Genomic DNA, 18,550 nt, shown 5'->3' with positions numbered 1-18,550 from the left:
AGGTCAGGTTATAACAGTTATTACATATGAGTTGATGATGACAAGGTGGCTTATTAAGAAATGGATCTTGTCATCAACTCAAATACCCTGGTGTATATAAAATATTGTGTGATTGTGATATTCCTTATTTTGTGTAGACAGACAAATCTGTCGAATTGCTTATGGAAGAACACGTGAGGGACATTACTTACAACAGACAGCGAGCCAGTGCATTATCTAGTCATATCCTTTTCTCGGCTAATCCTAATGATGAAAACCAAAGTCACAAAGTCTGCTAGGAAAATCTACTAACACCTTCCATTGCAATGATGAACTAGAGAGAAAAATCGTGGAATCTAGAGAAATCATAACTTGAGCTACAACCTTCCAGATTGTCATTCAGCTGTAATCATGTGTTCACGCGATGCTACTAGCATGCACTTTCCGAACAATACAACTAATGAAAGAACAGCTTTAAATACAACCACAACGATTTAATGTCAATTATGTATAGACTCTCTATGATGTTCATAGTTTATTTAAGCTTGTGTTTTAGTGTTTTTTTCTTTCTTTTATTATGTCACGTGATGAAGGTTGTTACAAGCCGAAACGAATCATGTTTTTATATTAAAACCTTTTTACTTAAATCTCGGTTCTAGTCATTCAATTCTTTATAAAAATATGTATGTTAACCGAGTTAATGAAACTAATCGTGTTTTTATATTAAAACCTTTTTACTTAAATCTCAGTTCCAGTCATTCAATTCTTTATAAAAATATGTATGTTAACCGAGTTAATGATCATTCTTTCATATATATATATGAGGGCTGTTCAATAAGTAATAAGACTAATTTTACTGTCACGAAACCATTCATCACAACATTTATTTCTGTGGAATAAAGAAATGTTGCTGTCTGTATTAACAAAAGAGGTTGATAGATGGCGTATACGGGCTGATGTGCCAGTGTCACGTGACTAAACGCAAGCTTGTTTCGGCACACCTGCGAGCCGCGACCAGTCGTCTAAATGGAAGAGTCCTTGGAACAGCGTTATGCGATTAAATTTTGTGCGTTTGCAAAAATCGGCATCGGACACTTTTAACATGATATGCGAAGCTTTCCACGATGAAGCAATGTCGAGGGTAAGTGTTTTTCGCTGGCATAAAACTTTTAAGTAAGGAAGGCAAAATGTGGAAGAACTTGAACGTGAGGGGAGACCTTCAAAGTCCATCACAGAGACAGTGATCAACACAGCAGCGATTATCAAGGAAGATCGCAGAATTACAGTACGCCAGCTGCACATTGTCCTGAATATTTCTGTGGGAAGTGTTCACTCAATTATGGCAGAACATTTGAGACTGAAACGTGTTTGCGCCCGATGGATTCCCAAACTCTTGACTCCGGAGCAAATGCAGCCTCGAGTGGATGTGTGCACAGAATGGAAAGAAAGACTGGAACAAAAAGGCGACAACTTCTTAAAATGCATGATTACAGCAGATGAAGCTTGGTTATATCACTATGACCCTACAATGAAACAACAAGCAGTGAATGAAAGCATCCGTCTTCGCCTACCCCCAAGAAAGCAAAAACTGTAAAATCGACTGGTAAAGTTATGACCATGTTTTTTGACTACGAAGGCATTATTTACCAACACGCTGTAGAACCCGGGAATACTGTAAACAGCTCATACTATGCGGATGTTTTACGGACAATGGTACAGCACATCAAAAGGAAGATTCCATTGCTGAAGAATGGCTTCTTATTGCACCACAATAATGCAAGGCCACATATTGCTGGTTGTGTAGTGGATGTTTTGCAGAACAACAACATAGATATCCTACCACACCCTCCATACAGCTGATCTTGCACCGTGTGATTTCTGGCTGTTTCCTCAGCTCAAGAAACCACTAAGAGGCCGCCGTTTCGAAAGCAACAAAGCATGTGCAAAAGCTGCGGAGGCGGTTTTGAAAGAACTTTCAAAAAAAGGACTTTCACGTGTTTAAGAAGTGGACGCAACGTTGGGACAAATGCATTGCATCTCACGGTAATTACTTCGAAAAAGACCATGTAAATGATGACGATTAAAGGTAATCTGTTTTCTGTATAAATATAGTCTTATAACTTATTGAATAGCCTACGTGTATATATATATAAGGTTTAATGACTATTACCGAGAGAAAAGATGACAAGATATATTTAAAAAAGATACTACTAGTTTCGTTACATGAACATCCTCAGGTATCACATTCAAAGAAGTATATAAAAAATTACAGACTTAAAATTGTACTAACAGAACAAGTATAAAAAACAGTAGCGTGTTTGAAAAAAATGCAAGTATGAGTTCCAAACAAACGAATACTACGCGCTGTCGCGAGTGCGCCAGTACTGAATAGAAGCAACGTGTGCGTCAGAGAGATTGTAACTCAGGCAGTTGTTGATGAGAGGAATCTAGAGAAATTTCCCTAGGTTCAACAATCTTTCTTTCGAGTTCATCGTAGCACACATGGATGTTAGCAGTTTGAGACCAGTTTACAATGTGCTGGCTGCCTTCGTCTGAGTTAGCTGAAAAGAGAACGTGGCTAGAGAGAGCGCTAGCTCTAGTCCTGCTATAGGAGATATCTCTACGGTGTTCATCCAAACGTAGAAGGATGGATTTAGCAGTCTGTCCATAGTATGGCTTTCCGCAATCACATAAAATCTTGTATACTCCTGGAAACTGAGTAGGAAGATGTTTCTGTTTATGTTTGCTAAGTAATGAACTAAGTTTTGGAAGCGTAGTGAAGCACGTTTTGAAGTTGAATTTCTTTTTTCTAATTTCATTTAAAAGAAATTAGCACTCTTAAGGCTTCTAAAATACAGAATTTAAATAAAATAAAACTCATTAGAAAATATGATTCTCTTAATATAATCAGGATAGCAAAACTTCTCATTTTGACCCTACCTATCTAAAAAAAGTTGTCATCAATAAGTCTTCCCATCAATTATCTTTGGCAGAAGAAAGCATACTTGCTAAAGGTCTCAACTTTGTCACTGCTCCTACATCCATCCCTAGAGAACATCTCTTAACAAAGATAGAAAAGGCAGCTTCTTTATTACCAAACAAAGACGCTAACCTCCTCCGTATGGAAGCAATTTTCTGTATAAATAAAGCTAGACCTTCACCTGACAACATTTCTTACTCTGAAAGGAAAGCTATCAAGTCCTTAAAAGATAATAGTAACATAGTTATCATTCCGGCAGACAAAAGGAATGCAACTGTCATCTTAAACAAGTCTGATTACCATAATAAAATCTTGGAACTTTTAAATAGTGATACCTACTCAGAAATTGCTAATGACCCTACGATGGAACTACACAATAGAACTAATAATTTATTAAAAACCACCTTAGAGTTACAAAGAAACATTCGGCTTTCTCTTCGGTCACTTCATCCCTTGATACTTCAACTGTATGGTCTCGCCAAGATTCACAAAAATAACTGCCCACTCAGACCTATAGTTGAGGGTATACACTCTCCCACTTATAATCTCTCCAAATTTCTAGCAAGTTTTCTAAGAAATCTTTCTGGAATTTCTTCTTCACATATTAAAAACTCTGCAGATTTTGTTTCTAAAATCAAGGACATCAAACTTAAAAAAACAGAATTAATGGCCAGTTTTGATATTGTTTCTCTCTTTACAAATGTTCCTGCTCAAGAAGTCCTCGATCTTCTCAAGAACAAATTATCAAAAAAACTCTTTGCTCTTCTCTCCCATTGCATAAAGTCAGGATACTTCAAATATGATAACAAGATCTACTTACAAAACTCAGGTCTGGCTATGGACAGCCCACTCTCTCCGATTCTTGCGGATATATTTCTCAACGAATTTGAAGAAAAAGCTATTAACTCCTTTCACTTTAAACCAAAAGTCTGGTACCGCTATATTGATGATATTTTCCTCATCTGGGAAGATGGTTTCAATAACCTCTATTTATTTTTGGACCACCTAAACAAGTGCCATGAAAAAATCTCTTTCACCCTCGAACTGGAATCAGATGACTGCCTTCCCTTTTTAGACCTCAAACTTACCAGATGTGCTGAGAGCATTAAAATCTCAATTTTTAGAAAGGCTACTCATAATGACAGATACCTTCATGCTTCCTCCCATCATTATCCCCCACAAAAATGTGGTATTATTTCCACTTTAGCCCACCGAGCCAAATCATTACTTACAGATGAAACAGAAATTGAAAATGAACTCTGTTTTCTTAAAAAAACGTTTATTAACAATGGTTTCTCTCCAAAGAAAATTGACAAATTTCTTTCCCCCAGGCACTCAACTACTTCTGAAGATCCCTCTTCCCCAAGAGCCTTCCTCTCCTTGCCTTACATCAGCTCTCTTTCACAAAAACTGGCAAAGATTCTCAAGAAATTCAACTTCAAAACGTGCTTCACTACGCTTCCAAAACTTCGTTCATTACTTAGCAAACATAAACAGAAACATCTTCCTACTCAGTTTCCAGGAGTATACAAGATTTTATGTGATTGCGGAAAGCCATACTATGGACAGACTGCTAAATCCATCCTTCTACGTTTGGATGAACACCGTAGAGATATCTCCTATAGCAGGACTAGAGCTAGCGCTCTCTCTAGCCACGTTCTCTTTTCAGCTAACTCAGACGAAGGCAGCCAGCACATTGTAAACTGGTCTCAAACTGCTAACATCCATGTGTGCTATGATGAACTCGAAAGAAAGATTGTTGAATCTAGGGAAATTTCTCTAGATTCCTCTCATATCAACAACAGCCTGAGTTACAATCTCTCTGACGCACACGTTGCTTCTATTCAGTACTGGCGCACTCGCGACAGCACGTAGTATTCGTTTGTTTGGAACTCATACTTGCATTTTTTTCAAACACGCTACTGTTTTTTATACTTGTTCTGTTAGTACAATTTTAAGTCTCTGTAATTTTTTATATACTTCTTTGAATGTGATACCTGAGGATGTTCATGTAACGAAACTAGTAAACTAGTAGTATCTTTTTTAAATATATCTTGTCATCTTTTCTCTCGGTAATAGTCATTAAACTTTTTTATAATATTCCAACCTAGTAAAAATGAATTTTGAAAAAAAAAATATATATATATATATACACATATATGTAAACTCAAAATAAGAAAACATTACTTGTGAGACATTTTCTATATGGTAGGGATATGTTACATGGTCATGTAAGCTCCCACCAGATGTGTATACATGTGAAATACAGCCTAGAATGAATGTATTAACTAAAATAGCAAAATACAAAAGACCAGCTGTAGAACTGAATGTGTTGAATTGAAGATATTGAAGAAATATCATGAATGTGGCAAAATGCAAAAGCAGAAAGAGGAAAGTGCACTGTAAAAGTGCACTTTCCTCAGAAATGTCATCTTTGTTGTATCTTTAATCAAATACAACAAAGGTGACATAAAAACTGAAATTAATAAATATTCTAGATGTCCTGGAATATTTACTTAGAAAGTGTTAAATGTGAGTGACAGAACAGTCACAGAAAATATTCATGAAAAATACAATAATGAGTACATATCAATATTTCAGGTAACTGAAATCTTGAAGTTCAAGATTCCATCAAGGCATCCAGTTCATTCTTGATGTAGAAGACTATGATCAAATTTCCTTTCTAGATGTTCTTTATCATCATCATCAAACGAAGAACATAAAAAGACTACCAGATAGTAGTAGCCTTCATTTCTGTGTTTTTTAAAAGAAACCAATACCAGACTTTATATTCATGCTCTTTCACATTACCATCATCATCACCCTTGTCAAAAATCTGGTATACCATAAAGATTCTGATCACTAAAGTGATGCTATCTCTTGCTAATGGCTTTAACGAGTCTTATGTTAACAAAGTTCTTAGCTATACATTTCCTTGTCATTTTCCTCATAAGAAGTGGCCCATTGTTTTGCTATTCTTTATGTTAAAAGACGTTAAAAGCATCTCTGAAGAAGCTTCCAAACTGCTTAGATCGGTTGCCTTACAGGTGTCAACAAGACCTTACAAGATGTGTATGCAGTTCCATTTTTAGGTTTAATGAAATAAAAACAACACAATTAAATAATTAACCACATAGACATCATCTGAGATACAATATAAAAATTGTAATAACATGCATATAATAAGACTATTTCTGGAATATGCTCTAGTGCTACAGCAGTCCCAAACTTAAATAAATTTGACTGCATCACACTGCCACAAATCTGGAAGACCATCATTTTAAGACCTTCAAGCAAGTGTAAATCAAAACACATCTATACACAGTACCAGTTAGGAGTGTAGAAGCTCGCCATTGCAATCAGCCTTTGTTTGCCTTCCCACTAATGTACATACTCAGTATATCTCTTTTGTGACTGAGGCAAAATACTGGTGGAGTAATTTAATTGGCTAACTAATTCAGATAATGGCAATGACACAGAAGACCCTGAAATAAAGAGGTTATGATGCCAATGTATAAGACCTTGATCAGGCCTCATATGGATTATTGTGTGCATGGATCTGATCAGTGGGATTTTATGGCGATGCAGATATGTTAGAAAGGATCCAGAGAAGATTCACAAAGGTGGTTAGTAGGCTTTGGAATGTGGAGTATGAGCACAGATTGAGAGAATGTAAATTGTAAAGCCTCGTGAATAAGAGAAGAAGGGGGGGGGGTTGGGAGATTGATTGAGACATATAGCTAGTCAGGGCTTGTTATCAGGTTGGCATGGAAGAGATTTTTCATAGAATGGGAAAGGAAGGGGGAGTAGTACAAGAGGCCAGTTCTTGAAACTGTAGGGTGTGAGAAGAGGTTCTTTACATGGAGAGCGGTTGATGAGTGGAATCATTACCTGAGTATGTTGTGAATGTATACACATTGAATCAGTTTAAGGCACAGTTGGGTGAGCTTTGTGTGCGATAGTCTCAGACTACATGGAAGTCAGATGTTAATAATAATAATAAATTTAGTTAGTTAATTATTAGCTTTAGATGTCTGTTTTATTCCACTAAATATCAGCATGAATAACCAATGTCCAAGAATCTGTACCAGATTTAACTGTGCTGTTTTCCATTAAACCAGCAACTAAGCCTAAATCTCAATTATGTGCAGTATTTGTTATGTATGCCAGACAAGCAACTCAGGGAAAATCATAATGAGTGGTCATATCAATGAGGTAACAAAAATAGAGCATCTAAAGGTTTAGCCTTCCATACAGCTATTGAAATATAATGTAATCTGGCAATATAACCCTTCAACCTCATGTACCAAATAAACTATAATGTTCAAAGTAGAAGAATACTGAACTGCATGTAAGTAGTTTTGCAATTGTAAAATGTGACCATTTTATAATTGCAAAGATCGTACACTATAAATATCATATGGGATATAAAAAAAACAACGAAATGAAATGTATAGCACTGAGAACATACAAAAAATCGTTAAGTAATTGACTGTTGATCCTTTTGAATGATGTAAATGAAAATTAATCTTTCTTCCATTATGATATTGGTTTTATTTTAATTCTAATAAAGCAGAATGAGAACCTGCAAAACTACTAGATTAAAAATAATTAACAGTCAACTGTGGATATTCCGTGTCATCCAGTACAGCAAATACAAATGACTCATACATTGGTGAAAGATGCTTATGTGCAACACTGTTATTACTTTGAACTGTCATACAGTTCACACATATCCTACAACTTCACTCATCCCATTAAATGTATTTTGCTTGTTAATTGCATGCATTCTCTGACCAGTCTGTCTGCATTCCACAGCAGAAAAAGTCCTTTAATATACTACGGACATCATCATTACTGCATTGTGATCATATTTTATTATAGTATAAAGAACAAAGCAAAACATAGTATTAAAATATAATTTTTTTTATTCATCGGGTCAAAGTATAAAAATTCACACAGTATGCTTGCAAGAAATGATAATCATCATTACATACAGATATATAAGTGTATTATTTACATACATACATACATACATTGTGCAAAGAAAGTCTTATCAAAATATGTAAGATTTATTTCCTTCTTATTTTTCTTTGAAAAAACAACAGGCAGAGGCCATCTCTTGAATTTTCCTATTTTGTTTTTAGCTGGAATATATCAAATAGTTAAGGTGCACATATACATATATACAAACACACTTACAGATATAGTATACTGCAATGATATATGAACACTTCCATTTTTTTCAAAGACAGTTATTAGTGACAACTAATAACATATATATATATATATATATAATAATCAGTAGTTACACTCATCGGTGATTGGATATGTTCATCTGACTGAAACAGAGAAAACAGAAATTGCCCTAGACTCATTTCATATCAACAGCAATCTTGGTTATAGTCTACCTGACTCGCATATTTCTACCATTAGGTACTGGCGTATGCATGATCTCATACACTCGCATTTGCACAACAAGTAATTTTATAAACTTGGTTATTTTAACTCCTAATCCCAAGTATGCAAACAATTAAGTTTGCGCCTGAAACAAAGTTCAAGTCTAAAGATGTTACAACACCAGGACAACTCATTGTAAAGGTGGGTAAAGCTCCGATCACCATTCTTAGTATTTTCTCATAATGTTTTTATTTTTAATAAAAATCTCTGGAGGAGATATAGATGTAATAAATTTTTTAACTTGGGGATAGTGTATACATCTTCTAGTGAGATGTGCTTTACATTATGGGAAAATACTGAGAATAGTGATCGGAGCTTTACCCACCTTTACGAGTTGCCCTGGTGTTGTAACAACTTTAGACTTGAACTTTGTTTCAGGCGCAAACTTAATTGTTTGCATACTTGGGATTAGGAGTTAAAATAACCAAGTTTATAAAATTACTTGGCTATCCTAATATACAATATCCCCAAGTTAAAAAATTTATTACATCTATATCTCCTCCAGAGATTTTTATTAAAAATAAAAACACCTTGTTGCAACTTCTATAGGTAAAGGTGATAAGGCTCTGTATTACTAAAACCTTGATATTTAGGGTCTAGCTACTCACTAAGGAGACCTCAAAAAAGGTTGAAACCGGTCTGGGTAGTGACCCCACCCATAATGCATTGCAGTATACATCTTCTAATGAGATGTGCTTTACATTATGGGAAAATACTAAGAATAGTGATCAGAGCTTTACCCACCTTTACAATGAGTTGCCCTGGTGTTATAACATCTTTAGACTTGAACTTTGTTTCAGGCACAAACTTAATTGTTTGCATACTTGGAATTAGGAGTTAAAATAACCAAGTTTATAAAATTACTTGGTTATCCTAATATACAATATCCCAGCAAGTTAAAAAATTTATTACACATATATATATAAAAAATTTATTACACATATATATATATATATATATATATATATGCACTCCATCTTTGCCAGAGGGACTGCCACTTTGGTGGAAAAAGAGGCTAAAATACTTGTAACCATCTGTCAGCATTTTTTGAAATTTCTACTCAGGAGAATGGATTGAATATCATCAGTAATTATGATCAAAAGTTGAACAATGATGTATTTGAAACTTGTGAAAATAAAGGGTGTTTATGAAACATTCAGATGATAAATTTTCCAATGAAGTTTATACATCAAACACACAAAAATGTTACAATATGCTATTGTTTATTTTGCACATCTGATTTATTATTATTACCAGACTTCCATGGAATAAGAAGACTCACAAAAGGATGTTCAGTTAGACAAATCAATTTATATATATATATGACAGAATGATCATTAACTCGGTTAACATACATAGTTTTAAATCTGAAAACTTCTTTCGAAGTTAATGGATATTCCAAGAAAATCATTGAAAAATTCCTTCTTAATCCTCCTAGACATCACTCAGAAGAAACAAATAGATTCAAAGGCAATATATCTATTCCTTACATAAGTACTGTTTCACATAAATTAGCAAAAGTTCTAAGAAAATACAATATCAGAACATTGTTCACTCCACTTCCAAAGATCCGTTTCTTAATTAGCCACCTAAAACCTTGTCATCATCAACTCAAATACCCTGGTGTATATAAAATATTGTGTGATTGTGATATTCCTTATTTTGGGCAGACAGACAAATCTGTCCAATTGCATTTGGAAGAACACATGAGGGACATTACTTACAAGAGACAGAGAGCCAGTGCATCGTCAAGTCATATCCTTTTCTCGGCTAATCCTAATGATGATAACCAAAGTCACAAAGTCTGCTGGGAAAAATCTACTAACATATTCCATTGCAGTGACGAACTAGAGAGAAAAATCATCAAATCTAGAGAAATCATCTTCAATCCTATTCATCTAAATATCAACTTGAGCTACAACCTCCCAGATAGTCATTCAGCTGTAATTGTGTACTGGCGTTCACGTGAGGCTGCAAGCACGCACTCTCCCAACAATGCAACAAACGAAAGAATAGCTTCAAATACAACTACAACGTTTTCATGCTAATTATGTATAGAGACTGTTTATGTTGTTCATAGTCTTTTAACCTTTAATGTTTAGTGTTTTTTCTTTCTTTTATAATGTCACCTGAAGAAGGCTGTTACAGGCCAAAACTAGTAGTGTTTTTATATTAAAACCTTTTTACTTAAATCTCGATTCTAGTCATTCAATTTTTTCATAAAACTATATATATATATATATATATAAGAGTATATGTGTGTGTACCTACACACACATATACAGAAATACCCAGGCTTACAATGCTTCACTTTACAATGATCTACTCACATACTGCTTTTCAATATGATTAATGTCCATTCATATGGCACTGTGTTTGCTCATATGACAGTTTTAATGACAATGCACTCTTGTGAATCAACTGATAAGCAGTTTTCATGAATTGCTTGTTTATGACATCACACCTCTTCACTCAGAATTATAAATTGTTTATTACTATTTTATTTTATATTGTTAATAATGACAAATGAACTGCAACGTAAGTGGTGTGACTTCCAGTGAAAAGAAGATTTATAAACCTGTTACACTGCATACTCAGGTTAAAATTATTAAATTTCGTGACAATGGTGTAACAAACACTGAGATAGGTCTCTGGCTAAACTTACCTTGCGCTAATGTTTTTACAGGTGTTTAAAACAAAGATAAAGTTCTTAATGAATTGAAAGTGCCACATTAGTTAATACTAGTTATTCATAAATGTGACAATCTTATTTCCAAAATGGAAAAATTTTTAATGGTAAAGATTGATGACCAGAGTGGCTGGCATGTTTCTAAGCCAAGCAATTCAGGATAACTTTTGTTTGTGAAAATTATTCTAAATTTTTTGTCTGCATATCTTACATATATAAATGCTTTATTTACATCATTTATGTAAATAAATGAAAATAAACAAGCTTGCATGTACAAGTGAAAAAAAACACAAATGACAATGATTCGCTATACAACGGTGGTATGGAAACTAAATATGGAAACTGTGTGTGTGTATAAAAAGACATATTTATGAAGGGAGGGAGTTTAATCAATTTTATTTCATTTCTATTTTAAACGTCAAATTCCATACATGAAAGGCTGGGATTTTATAATGCATAAGTGGGAAGATTAGATATACAAGGAGTCCAAAGAGGTATTTATTTATTATTTTATTTTTAATGTACTTTAAGTGAAGGTGCTGGCACCAGCTTTTCTTGAATATTATTAAAAATAAACACTGAACATTTTATAAATATGTTTTAGAAACATCTCTGTGGGTGGAATTGCATTTTACTGGCCTCTTAATAGAAAACAGAAATGAGATAATGCAACTAGCAATTTTCCAGTAAAAATGAGGATGCTAAAGCCTGATAATCCAAGTGAACTATTTAACTGAGGATTTAGTTATATTCTAATTGTTAAATCAATAATGATGAGAAAATGAAAAGCTTCACTTCATATTTATTATTATTATTATTAATAATAACTGAAATTATTTAAAATGACAAAAAAAAAAAAAGAAAAAGAAAATGGCAACAATTCTGAATGAACGCAATTGTGATAAAAAGTGCATATTATTATATGTGATTCAGATTTTCTGCCTGTAAGAGCCAATTAATTCAAATGCAAATCTTAACTATTTATAAACATAAGCATAAACACAATGGGTCATCTGAAGAGGGCTATGAATTACACAGATGGATTTTGACTATGGGGATATAAAGTGGATGGAGGACAATGCATACAAGATGAGGGGAAAGAAAATTTATACAGTTACTGAGAGATAACTACTTCTCTTAAGCAAGCAGCATGTGGAGGGAAAAACGGTGCAAGAACACTGGATCTAGTAATAGTATCTAAGAATCTGCATATAAATGAGGTAGCTACCATTTTGCCTTCAAATGGAGAGAGTGATAATGTAGTTTTAACTTCAAGGGTGTCAAATCATGTCAACACTTTGAAGAAAAAAGGGTTTATGTGAAACTTAGTGAGGTGATTATGAGAGATTAAGAATGTGGTCTAATTCATGCTAAACAGTACTATGGCATGAAAAACTACATGGTAGATGAACCAGCAGAGCATGGGAAGAGGTCAAAGGATATCTGAAGGAAGCTATATCTGAATACCCCCCCCCCCCCACACTATAGTTATGAGAATAAATCACATGGGTGATATTTGAAGCAAGAGGTCAGACAGGTGCATACTGTCCGACCACAGATATGAGAACCTCAGTTGGCTCGGTATCAAGAAGAGTCAATTCATGTTGAAGGGGAGAAAGAAATAAGGCGATGTACGAATTGGTCACCAACACGCAAAATCACATGCTTTATACATAAAATTTTCCAACTGTTATACAAGCAAAATGGTTACCACTTTATAAACTACAATATTCATAAAAGAGAAATTAATTTTCCGACGTGTAATAATAAACAACTCATCCCACAATACAGACTGATTACCCTATTGTTGGAATGGATTCTCCTTCTTCTGATATGCACAGAAGTGTCAAAGGGTCTCGCATCTGTGCACATACAGTAAAAAGAAAATGCTGTGGACCCAATATTTGGAGAGAGATGATGAAGTGGCTCAGGAGAATGACAAGTGTAGTGAGGGGAAAGTGCATAGAGAAAGTATCATTTTCAATTCTGGAAAATCTAATCTGGAATCTGCGATTCTCTCTTTTCACATAACAAAAATGAACAACCAATTAGAAGACACCAATACCTACACAGCCTTAGAATGGGATCCCATACAAATAATAAAACCAATAACTTAATTAAAAACTTACTCAACTGGCTGGAAGAATTATAAAATCTGTGACATCAAAACTTCCTTTAGCCACAAGAATCTATGGAACTCCAAAAATCCATAAACCAGAATTTCCATTGTGTGTCCTATTGTGGAAGGGAGAGATTCTCCAACTTTCTATGCATAGGGAAAATGGCATCACATGTGAAAAACAGTTTACATTTTATCAAAAAAATTAAAGATTTCAAAACTGAAACTTCAGACATCCAAGTGAATTTAAACATGGTCAGTCTCTGTTTACTAATGTCCTTAGGAATGACACACCAAATTTTCTTCTTCATAAACTTTTTCCTCCTGAAATGGTTAAGCTATTCAGGCACTGTATGGAAAATATGTTGTTTACATTTCAGGATATTGAGAACAAAAACAAGGACCCTCCATGGATCCCTCCTCCCCCAGACACACTGTCAGCCCTAGCAAATCTATTTATGGAAAATTTTGAAAAGAATGCAATTGAAAAAAATATAAAAAAACACACAAAAACTTGGCTACATTATGTTTTCATGTTTTCATTATTGGTTGAGAACAACAGAAGAATTAGAGCATGTTAAAAGATTATCTGAACATGCTTGCTCCCAAACAAAAAATCATCCTTTTCAAAGTGTCTGAATATTTTCAGACACTTTGAAAACTAACCACAACTGGAAGATTCTTACATTCTACTTCACACTACTATCCATTACAACACATAGGTATGATAAAAACATGAACAGAGCCTACATCTCCAGCACAACAGAAAAAAGAATGAAGAACCAGTACTACCTGCAATAATACTCTTCCCCTCTCTCTCAATGGGCAATAACTCAAGATAATTAATAGAATTTTAGATACGCCTTCAACACTTTCTTCTGATAAACATTTCAAAATTACAATTCAAAAATGCAGTCACTTCACTCTACGTCAAGAATGTTATGGACAAAGTTGCAATAATACTTTGTAATTATAATGTTAAAATGGTTTCTATCCCTGTGTCTAAGATTTCCAGATTCTAACATCTGCCAAACCTGTCCATAAAAAAACCTGAAGTTTATAAAATTCGTGAGCTTGTGGTATTTGTTATATAGGCAAGATGGGATGATCTGGTGAGACCCGCATGTCAGAATGTGGAAAAAGAAAAGAAAGCATAGATTGGGATTTGCTTTTCACACAACAAACAGGTCACAAAGAACTTTGGCAAAAAACAGAAATTGGAAGTTTTTCCACTTGGTTATACTATAAATTACAGATGCCAAGAAATTATATTCTTGGTTGGTTTAATCCTTTATCCAAGTTTAAGCAAACTGTCATGCGTAATTGGTCTTTCTAGTTCTTTTATAGAAGTCTTGTATCCCAATGATGTAAATCTGATGACTTATAGAACTCATCAGGTATTTTTTAGTTTAATAAAATCTAATTCTCATTAGCAAATGTGATCTCCATACCAGAAGTCAAATGAACATTTGCTAAATCACAGAAATATTAGACATCATCAGGACATATCAAATGCAAAATCCTTGCAAACTGATTTGAACAAACTATATTAACAATAATTTGCTACAAGTGATCAAAGCTATAAACCTGAAGGTGATGGCAGATTGAGAATTAAAATATGAGGGAGGGTGTGTGGAAAAAGCTACATTCATAAGGTTGTGGCCGGTATGTTGAATTATTTAAATAATACATTTTATAATATGAATAATAAATTAAAAATAATTTTATATCTATACTTCGTAATATGGTCATGCAACTTGGCACGAGTCAACCATGTGAGTCATCATGAGTGGGGATAACAAAGGTGACTTCATCCGACTTTTAATATAATTTAATAACATCAATTATTATTTTCAGAGGATCTATATATGTTAAAAATAATTTCAAAAATGGGTTCAAGAAAACATAAAATTGCAGATGAAGTAAGAAGGTTTAATGATGAATGGAACAGCAATTACTTCTTTATTGAAAATGGGAATAAGCCACTTTGTTCGTATTTGTCATAAAAGTGTTGCTATTATGAAAGAATATAATATCAGATGTTATTATGAGAATGAACATGAAAGCCAATTCAAGGATTTGAACTTGAATTGGCTGAAGTGAACTACGAAAAAATCAAATTAATAAATTACAAGCTTCTTTGACCTGCTCAGCAAAACATATTTAAGAAGAAAGTATTCATAATGAATCGGTTGTTTGTGCTAGTTATGTCGTAGCAGATCTGGTTGTGAATGAAGGAAGGCCTTATACAGATTCAGAATTTATTAAACATTGTTTATTAGCTGTAATTGAACAAATATGCAAAAGAAAAGAAGATGTTATTTCAAGATATTAGTTATTAGATATTAGTATGATGCATTAACTATATTACTTTGTTTTTATGTGATAATAATTTTTCATTGAGTTTCATTTTCTTGCTTATTTCATATCTTGTACTTTAAATATTTCTGTGTTTTTTTAAGACTGATATAATAAAAACTGATAACTTAAATATTTTTTTCACTCACTATTTTCTCTTAATTAAAATCTTGTGGCCAGATTATTAAAAATAAAAGTTGAATGTGACCTGCAAGTCGAAAAAGGTTGCCGACCCCTGTTCTAAGGCACTTTTTGCCATATCAATCCACCTATATCTTGGTCTTCCTCAATGTCTTTTTCCTACCAACCTTGCAGAGAACACTTGTTTTGCTATTCTTTTCTCTCCCATTCTGTTTAAGTGACCTGAGAATGAGAATGACCAGGAATGTGTTAGCTCTGCTAACACATTCCTGGATGCTGACAATGTCAAGTTATTTCCAAATATCCTCGTTTTTAATATGATATTGCCATTGATGCCATCTGTTCATGCCCCTAATCTTTCTCAGGACTCTAATATCTGCGGTTTCTAGTCGTTGGTCAAGTGTTTTACTTCTGATCTAGCTCTCAGATCCATAAGTTAAAACTGGTTTGAACACTGTCTTGTATACAGCTAATTTAGTGTTCTGACTAATTTCTCTCTTATTCCATATGAATTTATTCAATTGACTTCCCACCATACCAGCATTGCTGATTCTGTTGTCTATTTCTATATTGAATTTACCATCTTCATTAAAAATCGTGCCTAAGTAGCTGAAATGTTTTTCTTGTTCCACAGGTTCTCTGTTCACAATGCAGTTGACATTTTCAACGATTCTCCTATTTTCATTGTTTTTGTCTTTTTAATGCTGACCTTCATACCATATCTATTACAACAGTTATTCAATTTAGTCATGGAATCTTGCTGACTTGTAGCGGATTTATTTAGAAGTAGAACATCATCTGCATAAAGCAAAGAGCTGAGATTAACACCACCAATTTTGATATCATGTTTAATACCACTTTCCTTCATAATGTGATCCACATAGATATAGAATAAGTGAGGGGATAATGTACATCCTTGTCTCACACCAGATTTAACATTAAACCACCTTCCTGTACTTCTTCAATTCTAACTGCTGACTTACAACTCAAATAAAGACTAAGTATTGCTTGATATAATGCCCCATCGACACCATGTAACTATAGCATATCGAATAGCTTCTCTCTTGGTACCTTGTCATATGCCTTTTCCAGAATTACAAAACTTAAATAGAGATCTCTGTTATTTTCCCATGATTTCTCAACTGTTTGTCATAAAGTAAAGATCTGATCCTGACAGCCTCTATTTGTCCTGAATCCAGCTTGTTCTTCCAGAATTCTTCTCAACTATTTCTCAAGTATACTTGTATAAATCTTACCAGGAACATCCAGTAGAAAAATACCTCTGTATTTTCACATTCAGTTTTATTTCCCTTTAGTACATAGTACCCATATCTATATATGGGTACTATGAAAGCTCTACTCCAATCATTTGGAATTCATCCCTCTGTCCAGGCCTTTTGAACTATGCAGAGCAGCCACTGTAAGACTTTTATACCTCCATACTTGAGTATTTCTGGTTTAATATCATCTACTCCTGCTGCCTTTCCACATTTCAGGCTTTTGATGGCTTTTTCTACTTCAAGTATGGATACGTATTCCTGATTGCATGTCTGGTCAGTGTTTTTTACCACTGTGCTGTCATCACTGCTTGTTTCATTTAGCAATTTTTCGAAGTAATTACTCCATACTTCAAGTATATCTTTTTCTCATGTTTTCATGTCACCTTTATCATCTCTAATTCCTTTTACAGCACTTTTTCCTCCATTTCTGAGCTTCTTCAACAACTTCCAGAATATCTTACCACCTTTTTGATATTTTTTTGTTTTTACTATCAAATAAACTTTTGTTTAGTTGATAGTAGTTTTATAGAGAGTTTAGCTTTCTTACATTTGTCTCTGTATTCTCTAAGAGCACAAGCTGACTTATTTGCCAGGAACTTTTGATATGCTTTCTTCTTTTCCTTCACTGCCTCTTTAACTTCCTGTGTTCACCATGGAGTTCTGAATTTTTTTTCTTTGCAGACAACCTCACCACATGCCTCTCTACCTGAACCAATCAGTGTTTTCTTCAAGGCTTGCCACTGAATCTCCAAAGTTTGGTTCCTGTTCTCAAACTCTTTAATTTTTTCTTCAATAATATTTGTGTACTTCAGTCTACAGTTCACACCTGAGAGCTGCTCAACTTTTATTCGCTTTAAAACTTTCTTGCATGCTCTTCTTTTCAATATAAATTCAAATTTATCATGCTCAAGATTAAATGGTGATCAATTCCAATTTCAAATCCTCTGTACACTGTGGTGTCCTGCACCAGGGAGAAAACATCACATCAACAATAATATAGTCAATAAGACTTTTCTTATTCCTTGCCTCTTCTCTCCATGTGAATTTATGCACATTTTTATGTTGAGACATTGTGTTAGTAATAACCAGTCCATGTCCTAAGTAGAAATCCAACAAGTATTTGCCATTATTATTAGCTTTGCTCATTTCTCCAAATTTTCCCAAAATATTTTTGTATGCCTGACAATCATTTCCTACTCTGCTATTTAGATTCCCAACAAGGACCAACTTTTCCTATTTCATTGTGTCAGTTGCTTTCTCTAACTCAAAAAATTCTTCCACTTCTACCTTAGTAGAACTTTCTGTGGGACTATAATTACAAATAAGTCTCACCGTCCAGTTCCCCATTCTCATATTTGCCCACATCACTCTACTTGAGACTGCCTGCTATTCAGAAGATTACCCTCGTATTTTATGGCTACTCCTTCTTTTCCTTGATTGTTGTTGTCTGAATATAACATTTTATACTTGTTGCTCAGAAAGATCTCACCAGTTTTTGTCTTTTTTGTTTCAGTCACACCTATTATGTCAATCTGGTACTTATC

At 34.0% G+C, this 18,550-nt stretch overlaps 1 protein-coding gene across 1 annotated transcript in view; it reads right to left on the bottom strand.

The window, feature by feature from the left end:
- Window positions 1-7,869: 7,869 nt before the first annotated feature.
- LOC150095241 (uncharacterized) overlaps window positions 7,870-18,550 on the bottom strand; it is a 267,888-nt gene continuing 257,207 nt past the window's right edge. Inside the window, exon 18 of the mRNA XM_090410764.1 lies at window positions 7,870-8,113. Within this exon, the coding sequence (XP_090266890.1) occupies window positions 8,092-8,113 (22 nt within the window). The 3' untranslated portion in view covers window positions 7,870-8,091. The remainder of the gene's footprint in view (window positions 8,114-18,550) is intronic.

This window comes from Typopeltis vanoorti, chromosome 20, assembly GCF_054136105.1.
Source record: "Typopeltis vanoorti isolate ZY-2024b chromosome 20, IOZ_Tvanoo_1.0, whole genome shotgun sequence".
NCBI classification, from domain to species: Eukaryota; Metazoa; Arthropoda; class Arachnida; order Uropygi; family Thelyphonidae; genus Typopeltis; species Typopeltis vanoorti.
The sequence above is the reverse complement of the archived record's forward strand: the minus strand, read 5'-3'. Positions and strand labels throughout refer to the sequence as shown.